The sequence below is a fragment of the Saccoglossus kowalevskii genome, chromosome 2 (genome assembly GCF_978046115.1).
Source record: "Saccoglossus kowalevskii chromosome 2, keSacKowa6.1, whole genome shotgun sequence".
Classification (NCBI taxonomy): Eukaryota; Metazoa; Hemichordata; class Enteropneusta; family Harrimaniidae; genus Saccoglossus; species Saccoglossus kowalevskii.
The window spans coordinates 19,012,488-19,031,179 of NC_140642.1; the positions used below are offsets into that span (position 1 = coordinate 19,012,488).

Genomic DNA, 18,692 nt, shown 5'->3' on the forward strand with positions numbered 1-18,692 from the left:
ATTCTTTACAAAACAACTGTTTAAAAATTTGACAGCTAAGCATGCTTTTTCAGCTATTATAATCGGTACCAGCTCTTACGAAGTTTTCTTCTGGCTCACTGTTGCGGCTCATACACGTCAAGTAATAATTACCTAATTTGAATATGAATGATTTATTTTCAGAATGCTTTTGTTATATATTGCTAAAATAGATTGAAACTTGGTTACATGTTTATGCATTCTGTAGTTACATCTTTGAAAATAAATTCAAATTGATATGTGCATTATAAATAGCTAATTAGCATACTTAATAATGTTCAGCATTGTTGTATCTAAACCGTTTGCATACAGGCAATGGTAAATCGTGTTGTCCGATTAATTAATAATTAACGTATGAACTATTTTTTTTTATTTGTGGAATAGATTGAAAGTACATGTATATACATGTATACAACGTGTGTATTTAAATTAATGATAATAGATTATATACAAATTCATATAATTGAACATAAAGGAGTAGATCCAATTTGTGTTGGTCTAACACTGCCACGTATATAATTATGTGTATACATTTCACTTTAGATTGTTCGAACGACCTTGTTTATTAGATGCGCCGATATGACGTCTTATCTTGTGAATGGTAGATTGGGAAGAGAAGTAAAATATCAATTGACTCATCCATATGTGTATTAAACACAATAGCATAAAAGAACTGAATTGGCCTTTGTTTGAAAAATTGTTGCAAATAACATGTGTTAGAAATATAAATTATTTCAGAGGTAATACATTATTTTATATATTCACTTACACACAATTGTGAAACCTAGCTGGAACACAAGCTGTCTTCGTGTGAAGGAAATTAATGTCAACGGGGCGCATCATTTGAACGTTGATGATATATTTCGCAATCAAATTCTTTCAGTTGTCATTTTGGTGCAGGGATCTGTGAGTATGCTTTCACTTTTTATTGATATGTTGTACTATTTACATTTAAACACCTGTGAATTGACAAATAGTTTGGAGATACAGTAGAGGAATAAATGAGGAGAGCCTTGCTCTGTACTAGTGATGTGATATCTGCTACGATGTGTGAGAGGGAGACGTGTTCTTCATTTCCCTTCCGATTAGACACCATTCCCCCAAGTGAGAAACGCGATGATCCTGACGAGGAGTATGGCACTGCATGTATGCCGAATATAAGTCAGTGATTCGATTATATAACTGCTGATTGGGCAGTCGACCACTGGGTTATTCTGGAGGTCCTCGGGGATACGCAAGGCACGGTCAGCTGGCGTACAATTAATAATACAATCAAATTATATTTACTATATAGAACCGCCATCTTGAACACGGTTCGAATATATAAGAAAATATTGTGAGTGAGAAATCAAATTGCTTCATGGTAATAAATGTGGCCACAGATATAAAATATACATTTTAATTGTATGAATATAATTTAATTGTAAAGGCCTCCGCCTATATACTAAAAAATAATAATAATATTTCACAGATATTTATAACACAAGTGAGATACATTTAGTGGTTATTTCAACATTTGGTATTAGAGTTCTGCTATGATATAACATACAGGGCATACCATTTATTTTCTGGACAAGTATCATGCACGTTTGCTCGTTATGGACATTCGGGCGGCTTTCCGCATTGCAATAAACTACTGTAAAACACATTGAAATAGCTACATGCCATTTTAGCGAATTTGACTCAATACATGAATTAACAAAATCTTAATTTAGCTAAAATGCCAGCAATCTCATTGCGAGAATATGCTTTATTCTTAATTAGCGACATCTTGAATTAGCGAAATTACAGGTTAGCTGAATTAGCTAAAATGAGATGCTAGCTAAAAAGACGTGTTTACGGTATATTAAAGAGGGAAGTTGTCACCTGCGCATGCGTCAGATGGCCATAGCGTGTCATTGTTTACAAACAAGCGTCTACCCATGAGCCTTTGCGTTTTTAGCGTGTGTTGTTATTATCGCTTTGGACTCAATTCCCGCGCGTGCGCAGGTGACGACCCTCCTGCTTTAAAATGATCAGTCCGTTTACTATGCAGTTTATTGCGAACTCAAATTGGATAGCTGCCGTCTGGATTATTTCGTTCACTTTCGCTACATGATATTTGATCCCTGCTATTTTCAATGTGAGACGTCTACAGCCCAGTTGGTCGTGGTCCGGGGTCGTGGTACAACTATTACGTCAGTGTACTAACACAGAGAGAACATAGATACGGTAATTTCTGTGACGTCAATATGGTGATGCACTTGTACATGGGTGAAATCAACTGTTTTGGTTATTTTGAATACATATGTTACTAGTAATATCTCTTAAAAACATCTTCATTGATAACCAACTGCAGCTCAAAAAAATTTCGACGTTTTGTACCAGAGGGCGTTAAACGTGTATTGGCCTTTAATATATTACTAGTAGACGGTCAAGTACCAACAATGCCTGATATTCCTCATGGTTGTACGGTTTTGTAAAAAATAAACAAAAACAAAAAACGATTTTTTGGCACTTCACAGTCCATCCTGGAAAATATGTATACAATAGAATATACATGTATATAACATTATGCGAGTCAGGTTTGTGTTTAAATATTCATATAAACATTACTAATATAGCTTGTTGTCTCCTATCGTGATCATAATGGATGAGCATAATTTGATATGACATAGTATCTTGTTCATTTCATATTGCAGTGATGTTTTCATCTTCAATATCACCATAGGGGTGAAGCCATTAGAGAGAACACGGGGTTGGCATTCCGTGATCGATCTAGGGCTTTACCATAAGTTGACAAGCCCCTGTGATGACCCCGAACCACTTTTGATTAGTAACTACCTGCATGGACCAGTCAACTTCGTCGGTAATTTATTGTCTGTAATATATTTACAGTATAGTAATATAATGAATAAATAAATACTGTTATTTCTGTTTCCCACATTGCAAACACCACAGTGACTTAACTAAGATGAATCAAGGCGAGAAAGCGACTGTAGTATCTAACATGCCCATCACAGAGGTGCCATCAACTGTGAGTATTTATATTGATTGGTCGTCGCGCCGCGTCCTGTTCGATCACAACGACATATGCAACGCGTGTAAAATACATTGTTTGTTTACAGGAAATTCGAACACGTCGATTGATGTGGTGCCCTATGTCGGTGTATAAATTATGGCGTAATTACAGTTGTTCACAGATAGATAGAATGAGATAGTGCTATGATTGCACCATTCAATTGACATGTCGGGACAGTGCAAAATTAAGTTGGGGTTGAGTGTACATAAATGTCCCAGGATTACGAGAATATATATTATATATAATTGCTTATCGCTCTAATATGATTTATTGGATTTATGGAAAGATATTTCTACTAGTTTTATTGTCTGGACCGAATTTGATAAGCTGGATGACAACATTTGACGCAAAAAAAAAACTGACATACCGCTTCCCATGACAAAAGGTATAAAAACGATTGCGTACCTATTGGATCGCCAATCAGGTTACCGGCTTGTTTCTTTACTAATCATGATGTTACTTTTCAGTTTAAGCGTCCTGCAAGACCTTGGTCAACTGCTGTATTGGAATGTCTCGATGATTCAAGATCATGTACGTATAAACACTCACCCAACACAGTATATTGCGTGAAATCTACATGAGAGTGCAGTTCATTCTGGTTAAATTTGATGTATTGTACGGCATGTATTTTTTTTAATGTTATGCACTAAGTATTTTATTAGCTCCGCTGTCGACTTTGTCGAGCGGAGCTTATCATATGAGTGATTGTCCGTCGTCGTCCGTCGTCCGTGTCAATGTTTTATTTTTCGACTTCTTCTTGAAAACTACAAGCCTGAATGCTTTGATACTTGGTGTATATGTACCTTGGGTAGACCTCTCTCAGATTTGTTCATTTCGTGATGATATCTTAAATTCTCTAATTTTGGTGAATATTTTTGGTAAAAAGTGATATTTTCGACTTCTTGTTAAAACGCAAGTCCGATTGCTTTGATATTACATATATAGGTACTACATGTGGACCTCTCTCAGATTTGTTCATTTTGTGATGATATCTTCAATTCTCTAATTTTGGTGAATATTTTTGTCATTTTTGGTAAAAAGTGATATTTTCGACTTCTTTTTAAAAACTGTAATCCGATTGCTTTGATACTATACATATTGTTCATTTTCTAATGATGTCTTCAGTTCTTTAATTGAAATGTGCATTGCTAACAGCGGAGCTATCTCAGCCGATAGGCTGCTTGTTTTATTAGAACGATAGGTTTTATAAGTACCTTATTTATGAGAAGTAACCTTACCACAGCTTTGGTAGCCATTTGTTGGTTGAACTTAAAAACCATACATGTTGTCTTTTAAGGTCTATGCTCAAACTAGTTGCTAATAAATTAATATTTAAATTTCTTGAAAATCTCTTAAATTTTCTTGTGATGAAATTATAACTATCTTTAAAATGGAGGTATACTTTGGAAACAGCAACAACGGAAACTGGAACATTCCATTAACATTAAGTGGCAATTTGTATAAACAAATAAGTTTTCATGAGAAACAATAGTTCACGAAAAAGTCGATCTATTTTTCCGACAATGTACCACTGTCTTGAAAGACACTGATTGATGGCTTTCATGTTGTGCAGCTCGGTGACAACATGCTTGATTGGTTTGGCTTTAACGATGGTTGTTGTTTTTGGGTTTTTTTTTTTTGGGGGGGGGGGGGCTAAAAACTGCTCTTTATTCAGACACAGTCGATCGACTGATTTATTCAATTTATTATCACCGTATTCATTCATTCTCTTATTAATTCTATATTTGCTTAGCCTTTCTTTTACATCTGTACACCCAGGTCTGTGTGGTACGTTCCTCTGTCCATGTTTTCTGTGTGAAGCATTCAGTCGAATGGGAGAACCGTTCTTTACAGCGCTATGTTTCCCATGTGGTCTGATTGCTCTAAGAACAAAGCTCAGAATCACTCATAACATTAAGGTAATTCATTTCTTTCATCAGTTAGTCAAATTTGTCTCTACGTCAGATGCTGCACAACAGCTACAAACTAGTTTGAAGCGTTGTCATGACATTTAAAAATAATTCTTACTGTAATACACATTTACCAACAGGGATCCATATTTGATGACGTCGTGTGTATGACTGCCTGTGCACCATGTGCCACGTGTGTATGACTGCCTGTGCACCATGTGCCACGTGTGTATGACTGCCTGTGCACCATGTGCCACGTGTGTATGACTGCCTGTGCACCATGTGCCACGTGTGTATGACTGCCTGTGCACCATGTGCCACGTGTGTATGACTGCCTGTGCACCATGTGCCACGTGTGTATGACTGCCTGTGCACCATGTGCCACGTGTGTATGACTGCCTGTGCACCATGTGCCACGTGTGTATGACTGCCTGTGCACCATGTGCCACGTGTGTATGACTGCCTGTGCACCATGTGCCACGTGTGTATGACTGCCTGTGCACCATGTGCCACGTGTGTATGACTGCCTGTGCACCATGTGCCACGTGTCAGCTGATGCGAGAAATTGACAACATTGAGCTTGAAACATGCGATTGAAGTAATGGTTTGAAACTTGAACGAGTTTAGTGTTGAAAATTCTCACTTCTACTTAATAAATGTGTCACTAATAAATTAAACCATGCTAGAAATTATTACACAAAAGTAGTCAGATTGGTTGTAATATTAACTCATTTCGGAATTATGATCACATTATTGACGTCTTTGTACCACTGTATTGTGGAATATTTAAATACCAGTGACGAAGGTTCAGAGGTGAGCGCCCCTGTCACTAAAATATAAAAGCAATCTGACTAGTGAAGAAGCAGTAGAAACTAGCATTATGTACTCCCAAAATAATAAACTGGATACTAGGTAGTATTCTTTTTCAACACAATCTAACTGGTGGTTTCGAAATTCTAAATATTACATAATGAATAAAAAATCAGGATGAATCAAACTAGACTGGTTGTTATGTGTTATTATCTGACTTTGAGCAAATATACATTAAATAAATGTTGGGGAAATATATACTTGTTTAATAATGTTATACTATACATGTACTATATTAAGCTCAATAACTATCATAGAATAATATAGCATGAATTATACTCGCTATACCAGGGCCTGGAGACCGCACATATGCAGACCACTTCAAAGAAATATTGTTTACTTTGTCTAAAGTATTAAACATGTACTGCGTCTAGCTTCACGTCACGTCATGGCATAACCATGTACTCAATCATGGCATAAACATGTACTCAATCATGGCTTAAACATGTACTCAATCATGACATAAACATGTACCCAATCATGTCATAAACATTTACTCAATCATGGCATAAACATTTACTCAATCATGGCATAATCATGTACTTAATCATGGCATAAACATGTACTCAATCATGGCATAAACATGTACCCAATCATGGCATAATCATGTTCTTAATCATGGCATAAACATGTACTCAATCATGGCATAACCATGTACTCAATCATGGCATAAACATTTACTCAATCATGGCATAAACATGTACTCAATCATGGCATAAACATGTACTCAATCATGGCATAAACATTTACTCAATCATGGCATAAACATGTACTCAATCATGACATAAACATTTACTCAATCATAGCATAAACATTTACTCAATCATGGCATAAACATGTACTCAATCATGGCATAAACATATACACAATCATGACATAAACATGTACACCATTATGACATAAACATGTACACAATCATGGCATAAACATGTACACAATCATGGCACAAACATGTACACCATTATGACATAAACATGTACACAATCATGGCATAAACATGTACACAATCATGGCACAAACATGTACACCATTATGACATAAACATTTACTCAATCATAGCATAAACATTTACTCAATCATGGCATATAAACATGTACACAATCATGGCATAAACATGTACACAATCATGGCACAAACATGTACACCATTATGACATAAACATGTACACAATCATGGCATAAACATGTACACAATCATGGCACAAACATGTACACCATTATGACACAAACATTTACTCAATCATAGCATAAACATTTACTCAATCATGGCATAAACATGTACTCAATCATGGCATAAACATGTACACAATCATGACATAAACATGTACTCAATCGTGACATAAACATGTACACAATCATGGCATAAACATGTACATGTATTCAATCATGGTATATACTTCGGGATTAAATAACATCTCAATAGCTCAATAACTATCATAGAACAAGTAACCTGTAGAATGCTGTGTGGGTAATATTTATACATGATTTTTGCTGCATTTGCAGCAAATAGTCACCAAACAATGAGAAATCAATAAGATTGGATATATCTCTCAACTGGCTTCACATGCATAGTTCAAGACTGCCTAAACATGTGCTTACACCAGGTTTTACCTGGACGGTCTGTGGTTACAGCTTCATGTTCCAAGTAATAGCAAGAAATTGACATTACAATAGAAAATAAAAGACTGGCACTCCCATACAATTAATAGCAATTAATTAATAGCATTAAATTCCTGGGATTGAAGCATAGATTTTGAAGTCACTGATGTAGGCATTGAATAACTTCAAGTTGGCTTGAAGACGAGGTAGTTTATTTAATCAGTGCTGAACTAGAGGCTGAAATTATAATTAAGTACGTTGTCATATAATTTGTTTATTCCAATTTCTCCTAAAGTCAAATAGAATACATGTTTTGGGGGTGTAGTTTAAATTGTGTATGGAGTGGTAGGGTTGGGTTTCATATAATTTGTTTATTTCCAATTCTCATGAAGTCACATAGAATTTCACTTAATTTATTTTCGATGAAAAGTTTTCAAGTATTACGTGTGGATCTAATTTTCACTGTGCTGTGTCAAGTCTCAATAGAGTTTGAGGGAAATTTTCACTTGAATTTATTTTAGCGGAAAAATTTTTACATTGAAAATGTATTCCACATTATTACATATGTGCTGCAGTTTATTTTGATTCGTCCCTGAAATCAAAATCGGTATTACCACACCTCATATGCAAATGAGATCTGGGAGCAAACAAAGTAGTCTTTTCAAGAGTAGCGTTTTTCGAAACATGGCAGAAATAAACAATATTTAGAAGTACGATATTTTACCCTTGGGTACATGAATATACTTGCCGAGTGAAATGAAATTTGAACAGTAATAGAAAGTTTTAAGCAGTCACTTATTTTGACTAAAACTAATTTGCATATCACCAATGCAATAATGTGTTTTTTTTTATTTACAAGGTCAATATGCAAATGAACATGGTATTGGCGATCCGCTCCATTACGTTTGCCCTTAAAATCACTTTTGTGTGTCTGTGTGTGATTTTACAGCGTTTTCACGTATAAATTCTTCTGTGTTTTTTGGCTTGGCCGATTTCGCTCAAACTTAGCAGGAAGGTCACACCTTCACCCTAGTTATTAGAAAAAATCTGGAAAAATTTCGCCTGCCGTTGCCAAAGCAATAGCCAAAAAAACAAAAATCTGGAAAAATTTCGCCTGCCGTTGCCAAAGCAATAGCCAAAAAAACTAATTTTTGGATAGCTTCGAGCTAAATGTATCACCTGCTACAAATTTAGTATACAAAACCCCCAGACATAGCTCATTCTACTCAGCTTGAGTGTGGGCACAAAGTTACTATTTGTAAAATCTGAAAACAAATTTTGACCGTTTCCATGGCAACAGCCAAAAACTTATTTTTTGAATACCTTCACGCCAAATGTATCACACCCTACATTTCTATGATTAAAAAGCACGGGCGTAGCTCATTCTACTCAGCTTGAGTGTGGGCAACACTTTACCGTTTTTTATGTCTATTTTCATTACCGACAAAATTGACCCCAACGTTAGGGTAACTTTTCACCAGCAACGTAACGGTTTTTAACTCCTCTGAGATTTTTGTTGGCTTGGCTAATTTTGTTGACAACTTGACAGGCGGGTCGTACCGCCACTAATTGGAAAAACATCCTTGGCCCACAGCTACCATGGCAACAGCCAAAAACTGTTTTTTTTAATACTTTCGCTCCAAATTGATTACCTCCTACCAGTCTTGTAATAGCAGTGTTCAAATGATCATGGCTTTTTATTTTGGCTACATTGCACACCGGTCAGAGATCACCGGCGCTGACATTGCTACACTGTATCAAAGTAATCTCAACGCAACTTTGAACTTTGAATGAAATGTAAATGCTGTCTCCAATCTACAAAATTCTACCCAAAACAGTTGGAAATAATAAATTGAACTGCAGAATACGTCCTAGCAATAAAATAAAGTGACTTCTAAAGACTGAATGTTTTTTTGCGAACTTCGTATACGGTGCCCGGTTTTAGTTATAAAACGACGTTAGCTTCACGTTCATGTCCTACATTGGCAACAACCGATAACACATTGCTTGTTTTTTGAGAGGATTGCCACCCAGTCTACCGGCTTGTTTTCGTTGGCAACTGAACTAATTTTATTTTGTAAACAAATTTTCGTCTGCTAATTTTATCCTATTCAAATCGTTCAGCAACATTTTTGGCATATTAGGTGTACATCACATAGAATATAACGATTGAGAGAACTTGATGTATGTTGACTGAGTTTTATAAACCCTGAAGGACTCTTGGAAGATCCACCCGCAGTAAAATTACTGATTTACAATTGAGGCGCAACCATCAACATCAAAGTACCAGGAGGTTACCCAGTTCCAAATAAAGATTACCAACGCCAAATGAGCGACATTTTAACCGGTAATCAGGATTCATTTAATCCACGGCTAACAAGCAACATCACAAGCGAAGTTGTAGCGTTCAGCTCAGCGACGACAGCTGACGACGCAAGTCATCCCGTCAGTGGAGTACCACAGTAGGACGGCATGTTTGCCTTCACCATTGTATTCAAACGAATCACGTGGTGTGCCGTTCTCCTTCAAACCCGGGATTCGATCAATAGGGGAGTTTGTGTAAAAAAAACACATCGCAAATCATGCAAGTTCAACATTTTCAAACCAGTATACTAAAACAGAAATGCTCAGCGATGCAAAAGAAGGATATATATTACTTTTCACTATACACATCTCTGTTGATACTATCTCTCACATATTCTACTCCCAATTACTCCTGCGTATAATGGACTAGCCTCTTTTCATGTTGACATTCAGAGTAAAATCATGTGACAGGCTGTTAAAATTGGCTGTTGCATACACTTTCGCCGGTCTGGAAAATGTGTTTGATTAGCTCTCATTCCAGCAATAATGCAGATTTTCCAGTGGGAGTGAAACTATTCAACTCTGCCATTAAACAATAGGGGTGTTTTCAGCAAAAAACGAATAACCATGGAATGCACACAACACACTGAATTTCGGAACAAATCGTGCATTATTTACAGCAGCAGAATACCACAGAAATATCAGACGAAAAGTGAAAACACTATATATTGTATTTCAGCCTGAGCCCTCTCTATTGCAATTCCAAGAATTAACCCCATATGTGCATCCATTTCCCACCTTGGTATCACCCACCCCTGAAAACAAACTCTTAATACCACGCTGAAGCGTTTGGTAATAATATAGCATGAATTATACTCGCTATACCAGGGCCTGGAGACCGCACATATGCAGACCACTTCAAAGAAATATTGTTTACTTTGTCTAAAGTATTAAACATGTACTGCGTCTAGCTTCACGTCACGTCATGGCATAACCATGTACTCAATCATGGCATAATCATGTACTTAATCATGGCATAAACATGTACTCAATCATGGCATAAACATGTACCCAATCATGACATAAACATTTACTCAATCATGGCATAAACATGTACCCAATCATGACATAAACATTTACTCAATCATGGCATAAACATTTACTCAATCATGGCATAAACATGTACTCAATCATGACATAAACATTTACTCAATCATGGCATAAACATGTACTCAATCATGGCATAAACATGTACTCAATCATGGCATAAACATGTACTCAATCATGGCATAAACATTTACTCAATCATGGCATAAACATGTACTCAATCATGACATAAACATTTACTCAATCATGGCATAAACATTTACTCAATCATGGCATAAACATGTACTCAATCATGGCATAAACATGTACACACTCATGACATAAACATGTACATCATTATGACATAAACATGTACACAATCATGGCATAGACATGTACACAATCATGGCATAAACATGTACGCAATAATGACATAAACATTACACAATCATGGCATAAACATGTGTATTCAATCATGGTATATACTTCGGGATTAAATAACATCAATTCAATAATACGTTGTTGATTTTATGATTGACTATCAGAACATACTACAAACAATAACGACTCAAATGACTCGAATGAGTGTTTACATTGATCATGTGAAACAGAAATTTAAAAAAAAGGATTGACAGTTGCTCAAAAGCTGAGTTTTCAGAAACGACTGACAACTACTGTCTGTAGTATGCAGAATGTTGAATTGGAATTGTAAATTTAGAAATCAGAACCATATTAAAGTATATAATAACAGAACACTCAAAGGAAAGAATACATTTGATTGTAAATCTGTGGTTTGCAAATCTGTTATTTATTACAGAGCACTTATGCAGAATGATTATTGAGATGCATGTCTGGATATTCATTAACATTTGATGAGATAAAATAAGTAAATTTAAGCAAATTGAATTAATATGTAAAGTTTGCAACAAACAAACTGATAAAGTATGCGCATAATCCTGAAGCATCTAAGTACAAAGTTTAGTAGTACTTGAAATATTTGTAAAACAAATTAGGTAATTAGTAAGCACTGATTGTAATCCTAAGCCAATTAGATATTTGCATTGTCCCACAGCATTTATGCACTAGGTTTCATCGAATACAATGATTGATTCTACATTTGTAAACTGTAATACCGGTAGTATTTTTCAGAGAGTCATTTGGAGCATCATACTTTAATTGTGATGCAATACTTTGGTGATGTTGAACATTTAAAAACAGCTGCCAATTCCACCACTCCTGCCAAAGGGTCGAATGAGTACATGTGCACAATATTTGTACCAAAGTCAGTCACATATTCCCTCTCACTTACAAGATATATCTTGTTATTACAAACAGTGGCCAAGTATCCACTGCCGGTAGCTGCCTCTAAGCCAGGAATCGGACGCAGCCACTGATTCCTTCTTGGATCATACACATAGATCATGCTGGCATTCTGACAAACGTATATAAACCGATCAAATACAACAGCCACTGTATTTTCCTTAGGTACCCCCTCTGGTAAGTCACCGACACCAGTCCATGTGTCAGAATTTGGGTCATAGCACTGGATTATATCTCCATTAAAAATGTGTATCTTCCCGCCATATATTGGTACTACATGTGGACCTCGCTCAGATTTGTTCATTTTGTAATGATATCTTCAATTCTCTAATTTTGGTGAATATTTTTGTCATTTTTGGTAAAAAGTGATATTTTTGACTTCTTGTTAAAAACTGTAAGTCCAAGTGCTTTGATATTACATATATAGGTACTATATGTGGACCTCTCTCACATTTGTGCATTTTGTAATGATATCTTCAATTCTCTAATTTTGGTGAATATTGTTGTCATTTTTGGTAAAAAGTGATATTTTCAACTTCTTGTTAAAAACAGCAAGCCCAATTGCTTTGATATTATATATATTGGTACTACATGTGGACCTCGCTCAGATTTGTTCATTTTGTAATGATATCTTCAATTCTCTAATTTTGGTGAATATTTTTGTCATTTTTGGTAGAAAGTGATATTTTCGACTTCTTGTTAAAAACTGCAAGTCCGATTGCTTTGATACTATACATATTGTTCATTTTCTAATGATGTCTTCAGTTCTTTAATTGAAATGTGCATTGCTAACAGCGGAGCTATCTCAGCCGATAGGCTGCTTGTTTTACGTTTTACATGAAAAAAAGCAATTTTTAGAAAATAACGTTCGATTTCTTCAATTGTTGGCGCCTTTTTTGTTGCAAAAATGCTAGTCGTGAAAATGAAAAAACGTAATTTTGTTGGGGATTTCGAGAGCTTTACAACGATATGTAGATCGACCATATACACGTTATGTCCCTCATAGGAGTAGTGAATAAAGTGTCATAATGTATTTTGTCATTAATTTGCATACCATATATACACTATTGAGATAATATATACACTATTGAGATACTATAGGTATAGGGATAAAATGAACATTTTCCATGTATCTGTTTTAGATACCAATGCATTTCATTTGTTTCTCTCATTATTATTTTCTGACATAGTATTCATAATAAATTATGTAATATTAAAGTGAGAATATACTAAATATAGTTAATAACAAATGATTTTCAAAAAAAATGTGCCACGCCCCCTTCACTTCTCCAGTAAACGTGACACACATTGATGTGTTTGAAGTTGAAGAATTAATACCTAGAAAATAGTGTCATTACAAATTTGACAATTTAGGCTGACTTTAGAATAGTTTTACCAAGTGTAAATAATAATTTATTATTATGACAGATTTTTTATATTAAATATTGAGATTAGTAATGCATCTTGTGTTTTGTTTCAGATCTTTTGTGCTGAACTTACCATGGACAGTTCGCATGTGACGAGTGATACCTGGCTTGGTTTTATATACAACATGGAGATGTGATGCACATAGTGTGCATTTGTATTCGTTGTGTGTGCCAAATAAAATTTCAAAATGTGATTCAGCAGAATCCAACAAATTCACTTCAATGTGTTCAGTGTATTTAATTTCAAATGCTAGTGAAGCTGCTTCAAGTTTCTTATCAATTTTGTTAAGATCATCCTTTTTAGTAACTTGAAGTAACTTTGCTGAATGATTTGCTTCATTAATTTCAACCTTGGCATCAAATTGGTCGACCAGTTTTAATTCATATTGCTTCACATCATGTTTTTGATCTTCAGATAACTTTGCAAACTTTTGTATAAATTCCAGTTGTTGGTCGATCTTTTGAGCCTCGTTGAAGAGCTCGTCAATTAGTTTACCCATGTTTCTCAATTTAGCATGAAGGTGATCCATAGTGTATTCATTTATGGGGTCATACTTTATAAGAGGATGATTACTCTGACCATTACTTTTTTCTTCTGCCCATGAATTCATATCCGCAAGAGTGATAGACATATCCCATTCATGATTTGGATTGTGACATTTATGAACTGTAGCCAAACATAAATTGCAGAAAAAACTGGTACTCTTCCTCTGCAAGACCAAACTTTTATACTTTTCATCTCCTTCCAGTTTTTCATCCCCTTTATACCATGTTGGGCAAATTTTTCAGTGCATGTCAGAACAGGAAGAATATCAACTTCTATCAGTGCATGACTCTCTGGGGCATTTATAATGGCAAATGGAATGCGGCTTGCATCAGACTGTGGATTTGGATCTCTCCATACTTTATTACCATTATATTTTATCAGACGTATAGCACCACTGATGGCAAATACTTTTGGGACACTCCCTTGAAATCTTGGGAAGTGTCGCCACCCTCACCTACAACTATTTCTAACTTCTGTCTCTCATTTTCATCATCAAGGTCATAATCCAATTTGTTTTCAGTCAATATGTTGAGGACACTTCTCCAAATCAGGCCTTCAATATCATGAACAAACCGGCCTAATTTATATTGAGAGGCAGTTTCTGACACCATATTGTGGAGTCGTTTCAAATTATTTCTCAAAGTGGTTAATCTGGGAATTCTTGAAACATTTTCTTGGGTTCTCAGAGATTTCTCTAAACCATCATAGTCAGCTTCAGATAGACCGCCCCTTAGATGGATAAACATGTGTTCTGCTTCAGAATCATTCCATAATTTAGTGTCATCTGTAGTCTGATCTAATTTCTGGGAAGATGGTGCTGCTAATAAAGCCAATTTAACAGAAGGAGGCAGAATATCTGATGTAATGGCTTCCTTGAAAAATGATACAGATAATACTGATTTGGCAAATGCTTTATCATTATTTAATCGTACTTGCCAAAGGACACTCTCATCAAATCCAGACAACTTTTCACCTGCTGCCTGGTGCTGATTTAAGATTTTACTGATGTAGGCTCGACTCCCAGTGGCTTTCTTAGAAATTGCTGATCTTTTCGTACTAAATAGAACTGCAAGAGAGACTTCCAAATATTTCTTTGAATCATCCCATTCGTGACACTTTATTATCCAGCAAATTTCTCACCACTTGTCTTACTTGAGATGGCCCTTTTTGAATGATCAAATCGGAAAGTTGCCCTATTTCATTAGCAACGAGCGATCTCAGATTCATCAGCTTAAATCTGTGAAAAGCACGGCTGGCAGTAGAGCTTGTCGTCATTCCCATAACGAACAAATCATTCGACGCGATAGCATAAAATCGCCTACAAACCATTCAAATTGAGCACATCGTTTCAACTTTCTCAAACTGAACTATCGTCATCACTGTCATGAAACAAGCAGCCTGTCGGCCGAGATGAGATGTCCACATGTAGTACCTATATGTATAATATATCAAAGCAATTGGACTTGCGGTTTTCAACAAGAAGTATAAATATCACTTTTTACCAAAAATGACAAAAATATTCACCAAAATTAGAGAATTAAAGATATCATTACAAAATGAACAAATCTGAGAGAGGTCCACATGTAGTACCTATATATGTAATATCAAAGCAATTGTACGTGCGGTTTTTAACAAGAAGTCGAAAATATCACTTTTTACCAAAAATTAGAGAATTGAAGATATCATCATGAATTGAACAAATCTGAGAGAGGTCTACCCAAGGTACATATACACCAAGTATCAAAGCATTCAGGCTTGTAGTTTTCAAGAAGAAGTCGAAAAAGTAAAACATTGACACGGACGACGACGGACAATCACTCATATGATAAGCTCCGCTTGACAAAGTCGACAGCGGAGCTAAAAATAATAATCAACCATGAATTACTGGTAATTAGAATTGTTTATCTGTCAAAAATTTTTATATAACCATGCAAAACTTTTATTATAATCTGTCCTTCATTAAGTAAAAATTCATCTGTGTAAATCTCATGCAAGGTCAATACTCAAGTCAGCGACTGAGACTGGTTAACAGATTGTATGAAATATTGTCTTTGCATGCAACTACCTCAAGACACACCACATGCAGTATTATTACTATAGACAAATTATAATGCATTGGTCCATTAATTTTGGGTAACCATTACTAAATTTAACATACTACATCTTGCTCTGATGCCTGATGCAGTTGATAACGACGCTAATACCAAGACCTAATAAGAATGTGCACATCAATTTTACATGCCTACTCTAATACAAACAGGTATGCATTAATAGTGTACACAAAGATATTATTCTCTACACAACAATTCATAAGTGTGTAGTTGTGTAGTTATGATGAATTGTTACTATGACAAATACAAATGAAATATTAGTAAGAATCACATGATTTAAGAGATCACAAGTCATTACATTACAAAATTATAAAACAGAACAATGACGGTGTTATAATAGAAAACATGATCTTTCACAAAAACAAAATAATTCTTAAAAGCATCACTAGAGGGCGCTTCAAGATAACATATACCACAGCCATCCTCTACTGAAAATAATTTGCTAACAGCACCCCCTAGATCTACACACATGTACTGATACATTTCAACACATTTATCAGTGAGTGAAATATATAAAAGTTTGTGTAATATATAACTGCGCATTTGTAGGCGTGTTTTTCAGGGATCGCAGAGCACATACAACAATGACACAGCACATTCATTTATAATGTACATAAGTTGAAGCGGGAGGGTCGTCACCTGCGGATGCGCGGGAATTGAGTCCCAAACGACGATAACACACGCTAAAAACGCAAAGGCTCATGGGTAGATGGTTGTTTGTAAACAATGACACTCTATGCCCATCTGACGCATACGTAGGTGACTCCCCTGCTTGAAAATGAGTTTCATTAAAAGGTGTAAAGAACTGATGTGGTATGACAAGTTACAAGCAGTTAGTGTGCCAAGTATTAATGATTATAAGAGATACAAAACTAATCCTTTGAGCGTTAAAGTCATATTTTTTCATATTTTCCAAAATTTATATCAAACCTTTAGCAATCAAATTGTTACCATGTTGCCAAAAAGTATCACCAAAAATATGTAATGATGTTCAAAGTGTTAATGTATCACTCAATAATCATATTCTGTCCATGTCAGTGAGCAGCTAGCAACTGTACTGATTCAATGACCCACATGGACGCAATGATTATTTATTGTTAAAGCATTTGTGAGAATTATTCAGACTGATAACAAGATTGCTTGCAACTTTGCGAAAGACCTGGTATTTGCTTTTTCCAGACATTAAAGAACAGTTGCTGATGGCTCTAGTTCATAGGGATGGTCAACATGATTTTAAAATCAGACGTACCTATTTTTAGTAACTTGTGTATTATAAAACACATCAAAATAACCTGTTTGTGTATTTTAATGAATACGTATTATTTTGAAAAATGTACCTTTGTCTATTATTATAATGTCAAATGTAAAATAAAAGTATTTTCCAAAGTTGAATGGCATCTTGTCTGAATAATTCTCTGAACCGACAAGGAAGCTTGATCACAGATAATAACAAATTGCTGACATTAAAGGCTACATTGTTAAAGGCAATAACATTTGATGGTGAATGAGTAGATGATGATAGGGTTAGTAAACTCTTATGTGGCAGTGGTCGGCACATCACGTGTTCGTAATTCACGTAAACAAACGATGCATTTTACTCAAATTGTGTGCACTGCAATGAGTCCCATATCAAACAGGAAGTGGTGTGACAACCAACGCCATTTATTAAGAATGTGTGAGAAAGCAAAAAATCTAAAAGCATCAAATTTAATTTCATCAAAGCAAAAAATACACACAATTACACTCATGGGTCATTTTGAGTAATTTTGCATGTGGTTACATGCGGTATTATGATACAATGTGGATTAAATAATAACTAATTTACACTAGATTCATGTACATGTAAAGAAGTACTGATCAAATTGAAGATTACATTAATGTTCTTAATGCTATTAGAATACAGAAAATGATAATTGTCATTAGACATTTTTTTTAGTCCGAAAAATTAGGATTTGCTTTATTTCATATCTAAAAAATGTCCTCCCTCATGTAAGATGAAAAGTCATCTGGTTATTAATATGAATATTTTTAACATTTAAAAAGAGCAATGTTTAATTCAGGAAGTTTTTAATGAGATAATAGTTCAAATTTGAATTTGGCTCACACTGCCTTAATATTGGTATGTGCATGTTTAGCATAGACTTAAATATTGGATAATCCATATCTGCATACAGTTATTATTCATAATGCCTCTAAAATAAAATGTGTTATTACAAGGTAAATCATGAGTTATCCTCAATAAATTAAATTAGACAGTTTGTAATACATGAAAAAGGTACTGATGTGCAGTGTGCCCTCTAACAGGAGAGATTTTTTTTGGAATAAATCCCCAAAAATAAATTCAGTCAGCCGAGAGGTCGGTCTTCAAGAAAAATAAAATTGCATTGACAGTTCAGTTGAGTCAAAAACAAAAATGTTATACTACCTAAATTTCTTCATT

The 18,692-nt window shown here is 35.1% G+C and overlaps 1 protein-coding gene across 2 annotated transcripts; it reads left to right on the forward strand.

Moving 5' to 3' along the window:
• Positions 1-802: 802 nt before the first annotated feature.
• Positions 803-13,811, forward strand: LOC144362824 (cornifelin homolog B-like). 2 transcript variants are annotated; one of them, XM_085506688.1, is made up of 5 exons: positions 803-924; positions 2,959-3,034; positions 3,547-3,610; positions 4,859-4,998; positions 13,648-13,811. In XM_085506688.1, the coding sequence occupies exons 1-5, from the start codon at positions 872-874 to the stop codon at positions 13,729-13,731; spliced, it is 417 nt and encodes a 138-aa protein (XP_085362814.1). In that variant the 5' UTR covers positions 803-871; the 3' UTR covers positions 13,732-13,811. The 2 variants fall into 2 exon arrangements, with proteins under 2 accessions (XP_085362814.1, XP_085362816.1); XM_085506690.1 differs by lacking the exon at positions 803-924 and adding an exon at positions 2,037-2,229.
• Positions 13,812-18,692: the final 4,881 nt, after the last annotated feature.